This window comes from Magnolia sinica, chromosome 4 (genome assembly GCF_029962835.1).
Source record: "Magnolia sinica isolate HGM2019 chromosome 4, MsV1, whole genome shotgun sequence".
In the NCBI taxonomy this organism is placed as follows: Eukaryota; Viridiplantae; Streptophyta; class Magnoliopsida; order Magnoliales; family Magnoliaceae; genus Magnolia; species Magnolia sinica.
In genome coordinates, this window is record NC_080576.1 from 10272170 (window position 1) to 10281472 (window position 9303).

The window sequence follows — 9303 nt, forward strand, 5'->3', positions numbered from 1 at the left end:
CGGCCCATCAGACGTACGGTTTAAATACTGCCACATTTTGCCATTTTCCAGTGAGGCCCATCAGATGAATAATTGAGATTGATCAAGACATAAGAACAACTGCAGTGTCCTTTGGGGTGCTGCCACTTCCCCTTCAGGCCCACCGAATGAACGATTTTGATTGATCAAGACGTACCAACAACTAAGGTTGTTTAGCTGTGTAGGAATGTGGACCACTTGATGTAACAATATCTTACCCTAACACGCATCACAAATCCAACTCCTCCAAAGGTTGGTTAGAAGTTTTCTATTTTTCCTCTCTCTCTCTTGTCGTCATGATCACTATCTTTATTGTTGACAGTGGAATTTCTTTATACTCTGTCAGAGTACCACACTTGATACGCAGGCCATTAGATATAGTACACGTGGCATATATAAACTCAAATTAAACCATCTAAGCATTGCACCCAATGTCTCTAAATCACATTCCCTAAAATGCAAAAAACAAAAAAAACAAAAAACACAAAAACACAAAAACAAAAAAGAAAATCAAATTGTTTTATCAATACACAATAGTTCATTTAAACAGACTTATTAGATTTTTTCATTTTTAACCGTCCAATAAATGTCCACCAATCAGATGGCCGGCCGAGATAACCAAATAATCTTCATTTTTGTGTTCATGATATATCTAAACCGGGACCCATACTTGGACAGTTTAATTTTAACTAATTATTGTATGCCACGTATGCAATTTTCAAGTATAATATCAAAATGCCTACGTATCATCCGTTACATTCTGCCGGAGTATCAAAGTCTTTTGCTTAACTTTGATAAAGAGAGAGAGAGATAGGGTCCTAAAATCCTAGAAAACTGCCCAGTTCAAGAAAATGGCATTGGACGAGGAGAATAATTTTGTTTGTATCGAAGAAGCGTATACATTATCTTTGGAACCCATAATACAAAACCCTAGCATAACAAAAGCATATACACCTTCATACAGTGTATAACCTTGTAACCCAACTCACCTTAGCTAGAAACTTCCTCCAAGAGCTTATACCGTCGAACCTTACCTCTAAATACTTGCTTTGATCTCGTCCTCACGTTGGATATATCTTCCGATCTCGTCCGTCTAAATGACTCCTCTGTGCAACCTGTTAGGTTCTTTTTTTGCAGAGACCGGTCTGGAGATCTCTGCTTCTTGATGGGGCTGTTTACATGCAATGAGAAGGAGCTCCTTTGCAATTTCATGCCTGTCTCATTACTACTGCTGCTATTCTTATAGCTATTGCTACTGTTATTACTGCATGTCGCTGATTCTTTCATTGCCTTTCGACCTTCTTCTTTCAAGCACCAGTTGCACAATCGATACGACTCTGCTTTTGGATAGAGATCACTGCAATATCTGTAATACCCATTAAGGAAATGAGCTTAGGATTATTTCATCATGTATTAGGTTTGTTATATTCTAATAAGGAATTCGATGAGCGAGAACCTATGAAGGAATGGAAGAGAGAAGGGAGGAATTTGTTACCGGTGTTGCGATCTAGATAGGCAGATTGTACATCGAAAGAGCTCGTCAGACAGACCGTAGTCACCGCACATACAACATTCTGAGGTTGGTGGTGGTGGTGCAATTGCTTTGTTGCTTCCCATCTCTCTCAATTCATCTGATGAAGAAAGGAAGATGATTCTTGGTTTTCCCCCTCTTTGGGGAGAAGAAAGTAGAGGTGGAAATGAAGGAAAGAGGAGAGTATATATGGAGAGAGAGAGAGAGAGAGAGAGAGAGAGAGAGAGAGAGAGAGATGGGTTTGGCCGTGCTACACACCTTCCTTCGGTTTTGGTTCCTTCTTTATCAAATGTCATTTTCATATGGCCCGCATGTGAAATGCAATATATAATAGAGAGGAAGATGAGGTGGCTTGTGGGATTATTTGAATTGGTAGATCGCACATTTCAGGAGGTGGACCACATCAGGGTCAACAAGAGCTAAAAAACCACTAAACTATTTTTCTATCATATGGCATATGTATGTGATGATCCAAACCGTTCATTATAATCTCAGACCCATAGAACAAATTAGCTACGGTTGAGAAACTGGTGTGGAAAAACCTTGTGATGCAGTTTTTAGATAGGACTGTGAACTGATGGCTGTAGCAGACGAGACGCTATAGGACCGCTATAATTTTGGGTCTATGGCGCATTGATGGTTGTAAATGATGAACGGTTCAGATCATCAGCAGAATGCCACGTGTCAAGGTATGGAAGAGGAAATTTTCGTCATTGGTGCATCAAGTTCGAATATCCAATGATTTAAAAATCTTCACTGGTGTTTTGGAAAGGTTGGGTCACTGCACCGAGGCCACTTGCACGATTTAGGTTGTGTGCGATCTACCGATTCAGGTGGCCCGCCAGCCACCAAATGCTCCCTTAAACCTTCACTTTGGTGATAGTTTACTGCCATTTATGAAATAGCAGCAACACCTCCGTCCGTGGTTCATTCCATTCGAAGCGTCTCCCCTCTGTACGGATGATATTAATCGTTTCTCCTAATAAACTTTTAGGTTCAGCTTAACCTGCAACCTGATGTGTGGGGCCCACTATGATCTGTGCATGACATCCAATCCGTCAACCATGTGAGCATGTCATGTTCTCCTTTGAGAATCAGGATATTCCAAAACACGAGTGGGCTACACCACATGATTTTTGAGGGTTCGTACATGACTTTTCTTGGCGTGGACTAACTGACTTTTTAATTTTAATTATTTTTTGGATCAAAGGTTATCATGACAGGATTTACATGATCATCGGATTAGATTTCATGAATACATCACGGCAGGACACGCACGTCCCATTATAAGCTAAGCTTAACCCACACAGCATTGTACTGGATTCAGCGTCACGGCAAAATCCAAAAGTAGATCGTAACCTGCGTGATTGGCATGGAACAGGATTCGGTGGGACTTTCGTGCTACCTTGCCACTGCAGAGCTTGGTACATACATGAGGTGGTGGGATTTGATTTGATGACTGATTCCAATTTTTATTTTTATTTTTAAAAAAAAATGTTGCCTACTCAAATACAGCAACTTTTAAACTTGTTTCGCATGAGTTCTATCTTTAATAAGCATTTCTTCATTCGGGTCCTAACTCATGCTCGGGTGGTAGACTCTCAGGAGTTTCAACTCCCTGTCAAGGGCTCGAGTACCCATATGTGGCGAAATTCCACCTGTGTGAGTGTGTGGGGTGTGTGTGCGTGTGTTATAAAATAAATAAGCATTTCTTCATTTAATCTAATCCCACCATGTCTTGCTTGTGCTCATCTACATATACATATGGTAGGGGGGACACAGATAGGAATTGGCTCTGCCTATATCTAGCACAGTACAAGCACGTTGCATGCCACCTAGTAGTTATTGAAGTGTGCCCGTTTTAGATCACAGCGTACCGTCTAATCAAATCCTACCCTGTTGTAGTCATAGAAACATCAAGTTTAGTAAAGCTATGTCTTTCATTAGTCAAGCTCATGTGTGAATGCAACCCAATTCACTTTCAAATGGTATTACCTGATCATTGCAGAAAATGATTACAGCATGACAAGATTTGATTGGCATGTAAGCCTTTGTCAAAGATGTGCATGGTGAACTATTTTCGGAGCTGCTTTACCTGGCCATATTTTTTATAACGGCATGCAGCCAACCAAACTAGGCCACGTCAGTGTCTTGGTGGGGTAGCACCGAATTTGCAATCACCGCAAACATTCTTTACATGGTCTCATCTCTAACAATTGCATGCGGTCCAATCAAATATGGCTAATTTAAGAGTGTAATTCACCGAAATATATTTCTAATAGCGGCACGTAGTCCAATCAAATCTCACTATTTCAGAGTTGTTCCTCGTGAAATTCATGTTCAATTGGTCCATATTCAATTGACCACCGCAAATTTCATTTACTTTCAAATGAAAACATGCTTTAATTGCATGGGCCCATCTTTGACAATTAGCAAGTGGCTCAATCAAATCTTGCCATGTCAGGATGAGCCGCGCGCAATCCGCCTTAAATTGGTATGAGGAAGGCCGTGATCTAGATTGATTTGGATAGGAGAAAAATGTCCGCAGGGCATGTATTCGCAATCAGTAGCAAACTCACACCCTAGAATGACCGTGCCCGGTCGCACTTTCGCAACATAAGCAAAGCTAAAACCAAGACCCGCGGCGCCGGTAATGGCGCCAGCAAAGGGTACGCATCTCAACCAACGACTCTATTTTTCTAATATTATTTGATTGGCTTTGTAAGGTCGTTTTGCCACATGCCTAGATTTCTCTACGGCCATCTGCAATAGGCAAACAGACTGCATCATGATCAGATGATTCAAATCGTCCATTTTGTGGGCCTAAGTTGATAAGCAACGACCAAAAGTGACACCCGTTAACAATCCTAGCCGCCCAATTATCTGTCCTACATGAATCATTCGTCATCTTCTTTTTTTTTTTTCTCTCCAGCAGACGAGTCTGACGTAGTCAATAAACTAGACTTCCACAGATGAGCGGTCCGGATCGGTGAACGATGCGGCCACGTGGACCCCATCATAGGTTGGTCAAGCAATGAGCCTCAATCGCGATTTTCCAGAGTCGCCCTCTTATTTTTAATGAAGAGAATATAGCAGGGGTGCTGTGAAAAAGAAGAGAAGACTTCTGATACTCTGACAGGGTATGATGGATGATGCACAGGCAGTTAGAGATTACCTAGAAATTGCAAACGTAAAATCAAGTAACTCCAACTATCATTAACCATGAGAAGATTACTTACTATCTGCTGTCGGATTGATGGACAATTAAAAATAAAAATATCCAATGGTTCTATTTCAACAAATAAGTGTCTACTTATCAGAGATTAGGATTGTTCAACCAATCAGATTTTAGGACTCTTGACTTAAAAACAGTGGGTCCCACAATATAGTCGGTTTAAATAGAGTAAATAAATGGATGCCAAGTGTACTATTCTCAAGTGCCGGTGTATCAAGCGTCATACGTAGCCGGAGTACCAAATAACTCCCGGACAAGGAAAGGGTGCGTGGGCGTGTCGGGTTCAGTTCGGTGTACCTCGACTGTCTTTCGGTTGCCGGTTTGCGGCAGCTGAGAGAATACCGAGGCGGCCAAAACCTCCCAACCTGACATTTATCAATGTCCTGGCAATGGGATGGGTCCATACTCATCCAATCATTGATTGTACACGAGGCACACGTGTAACTCGGATAAACCGTTCAAGTGGTGGACCACAATTTTCATGTATCATTCCACAATATTATAAGAAACCATGATCATCTTGAAGCCTGTACTGGTGGGCATCCAAGGGCCAAAGGAAAATTTTCAACGGTCAGAACTCAACGGATAGATTTTGGTTGATCAGGTGGTTGGATCGCCAAATCAGTTTTTATAAATTACGATATATTTTACAATGGAACCTACTATTTTGACGGTTTTGATTAGAGCTACGTGTGCGAGACGTTTGAAACTGCTCGATGTATGTGCACCGTCAGCTCTGCCAGCCGACTCCGTTGTATATTGAAGGATGAGCTATAATGAGCTGGCTGAATACGACAATCCAAATACATGCTCATGAACACTACTACGTGTATCTAAACCCAGACCATTCCAAATCCTTGCGCCGAGAGTTGATGGGACATCTCCAATATCTGAATGGAAGACCCTAACCGTCCATTTGGTGGTCGTTAGATGGACAATTAAAATAAAAGATAATCATTCGTCTCAAGTCAACAAACAGATGTCAATTGATTGGATTGTTGGGTGCCACTAATCCACGGACTCTCATCAATACCTGCACACTCCCTCATACCGTTGGAATATTTGGTTGAATTAAATAGACTATAGAAAATTGAAAACCAAAAAAGAAAATAAAATTTTGAGAAAGAATACTTATTGAATTGAGTCGACGTGTAACTGAGTCACTTAGCTTGAAATTGAATTTGCTCTCCTTGGACAGCGTCCCAAGTGTAACAAGTTTCTAGAGCAATTGACCTCCAGGATATAACGACTACGAGCCAGTCTCAGTGGTGTACTCACTGTACGCGGGCTCGAACCACTTGCAGTTTAATCCGAAAGTGTTGAATTGACTCAGCGATGAACTCAGTAAAATTCTTAAAACCATATCAGAGAGAGTTTTATAAGAGAGATAATATTTTCGTATATTTGAAACTGGAATCGGTAGTCTTTATATAGACTCCGAAATAGTGCATAAACACCTTTTACAAAAGGTTAGGTCTGTTGGGTTTAAACCCAATAGGTGTGACTAACCGGAACGGATGCATCTCTCTGATTTAAAACAAAAAGACACAAGTATGAGTACACTCTCGCAAATAAAGTCTCGCGAGTACTCATACACACACACTCACACGAGTACACTCACACCACACCCGCGCCCACACCCAGCCCAGCCTGTCCCGTCGCGTTGCGTAGCGCACATGGACACGGACACGGACACGGAATCGGACTCAGCTCGACTCGGCGCGCACGCACGTGTGGTCAATGGCATAAATTAGAGCTATTGGTATAGCCCCCCTACCCCGCCCCCCCGGACCAAATTCACATGTCTCCTGAATGAAACTCAAGCCCAAGGTAAAAAACCTATCTTATAAACAAGAGAATTTTCTCTGTCAAATCCGATGTAAGACAAAACCCACACCTCAAAAACACCAAAATTTAAATGTGGAGGGAAACCACCGAAATTTTGAAAAATCAAATTTTAATATTATTTTAAAACAAAATACAACAATCCTCCACATGTTTTAAAATAAACTTTTCAGATTAAAGCGTAATAGTTATGCAATGGTGTCGGTGTCACCATAGACTTGAACCGACATTAGAGTAAGCAAGACAGGTCTACAGGAATCAGGTGACACCATAGTCTTGAACCTGAATCCTTTTAATATATATCACAAGTACATGTTACTCACACAACTCTTCTTCTGCAAGTGATTCTACGGTTTGGTGCGTTTCGGTCATACACCATTACCTGAATTTTATGAGTGCTGTAGAGAATTCGCCTAGATTCTCATAAGAAGCGGCCTCCACCTTCACACCCATATAGGTGAATTCCATCGAGTGTATGCAGCAACTGTATACACCACCAAATATATGACTATGGTTCCATTAAGAGTTATAAAAACTCATCCTTCTACGTTGCTCTCATACTATACACTATAGAAGGGACTCATATAATTCAGTACAATCGTTTACCTCGTGTCTTGTTGTTTACCCATTGAACCTATCTCATGGGATCTCCATTTGTATAGGTTAGGTTGCCGACAATGACAGCTCATATATTAGGCTCAGCCCCATTCTCTTCAATGTATTATTGACTAACTTTTTAAATAGTCCTTTGGTCAGAGGATCTGCCAGATTCTTTTCTAACCTCACAAAGTCAATAAATATGACTCCATCACGCAACATGTGTTTCACTATATTGTGTCTGAATCTAATATGTCTGCCTTTTCCATTATATATTTTATTCTTTGCTTTTGCTATAGCTGCTTGATAGTCACAATGAATACATACGGCCGATACAAGCTTTGGCCACAATGGTATATCAGCTAAGAGATTTCTAAGTCACTCGGCTTCTGATCTAGCCTTTTCTAAGGTAACAAACTCGGATTTCATAGTCAACCGAGTGATACATGTCTACTTGGTAGACTTCCAAGAGACCGCTCCTCCACCCAAAGTGAAGACATATCTACCAGTGAATTTTGTCTCATCTAAATCACTAATCCAGTTAGCATCACTGTATCCTTCCTATACAGCAGGAAAACCATTATAATGTAAATCATAGGCTATACTACCTTTTAGGTATCTCAAAATCCTAAACAAAACATTCCACTGCTCTTTTCTAAGGTTATGAGTTTATCTACTTAGCATTCATACTGCAAAAGTTATGTCTAGTTTAATACAGTTTGTTAGATACATGAGACTACCAATTATTCTGGAATACTCTAATTGAGAAACACTATGTTCTGTATTCTTCATAAGAGTCACACTATAATTATAAGGAGTACTGATATGTAAACAGTCAAAATGGTTAAACTTTCTCAATATCTTTTCAATGTAATGAGATTGTAATAATATAATAACACCATTTTTCCTGGTTACTTCAATACCCAAGATTACACTAGTCTCTCCTAAGTCTTTCATGTCAAACTTATATGACAAGAATTTCTTAGTTGCATTAACTAATTTAATATTAGTTCTAAAAATAAGCATGTCATCAACATAAAGGCATATAATAATATAATCATTTTCAAAAATTTTACTATATACACATCTATCTACATTATTTATATGATAACCATTTGATTTTAAAACACCATCAAATCTTTCATATCATTGTTTAGAAGCCTGTTTTAAACCATACAGTGATTTAATTAGTTTACATACTTTATTTTCTTTACCTGATATCTTATAACCATCGGGTTGCTCCATATATATTTCTTCTTCTAAGTTTCCATTTAGGAAAGTCGTCTTAACGTCCATCTGGTGTACCACCAGTTTATATATGGAGGTTATCTCTACTAAGACCCTAATAGTTGTAATCCTAGTTACAGGGAAATATGTATCAACGTAATCTATTCATTCCTTTTGTTTAAAGCATTTCGCTACCAACCTAGCCTTAAACTTATCAATAGTTCCATCTGGTTTTAGTTTCTTTCTAAACACCCATTTATAGCTTATTGGTTTGTTTCCAGGTGGTAGATATACAAGTTCTCAAGTGTTATTAGATATTATACATTTCAACTCATCATTTATTGCTTCATTCCAAAAGGTTACATCTGGAGAGTTAATAGCTTTTGTATAAGTTGTAGGATCATCTTCTACTAAGAAGGTGAAAAAACTATCTCCTAGGTTAGTTTCTCTTCTAACCCTAGTACTTTTTCTTAGTTGTATCTCTTCTACTACTTTCTCGTAAGCACTTTTACTTATAGATGCGATATCTAATTTATTAACTTCTTTTTTTCTAAAGATTTAGATTTCATAGGGAATACGTTCTCAAAGAATTCTACATCCCCATCTTTTATAATTGTATTAGGATTTAGAATATTATCCTTAATTTTTAAAACTAGAAACCGGTAAGCTGCACTGTTTTGTGCATAACCTATAAATACACAATCGGTCGTTTTAGGGCCTAACTTTCTTTCCTTAGTTTCAGGCAATCCTACTTTAGTAAGATACCCCCACAATTTAATATAGTTATAACTAGGAACACGATTCTTCCAAAGTTCATAAGGTGTTTGTTCAGAAGATTTAGAAGGAATTC

General features: G+C 39.2%; 1 protein-coding gene across 1 annotated transcript; it reads right to left on the reverse strand.

The window, feature by feature from the left end:
* Positions 1-860: 860 nt before the first annotated feature.
* LOC131242404 (uncharacterized) lies at positions 861-1732 on the reverse strand. Its single transcript, XM_058241002.1, has 2 exons — positions 1514-1732; positions 861-1384 (listed from the first exon to the last, which is right to left on the reverse strand). The coding sequence occupies exons 1-2, from the start codon at positions 1633-1635 to the stop codon at positions 1009-1011; spliced, it is 498 nt and encodes a 165-aa protein (XP_058096985.1). The 5' UTR covers positions 1636-1732; the 3' UTR covers positions 861-1008.
* Positions 1733-9303: the final 7571 nt, after the last annotated feature.

Excerpts from the sequence above, each read along its gene's own strand:
- LOC131242404 (XM_058241002.1), bottom strand. The coding sequence starts at position 1,635 with ATGGGAAGCAACAAAGCAATTGCACCACCACCACCAACCTCAGAATGT. Across the intron at positions 1,385-1,513 it reads CTATCTAGATCGCAACACCG|ATATTGCAGTGATCTCTATC; the intron begins GTAACAAATTCC and ends TGGGTATTACAG.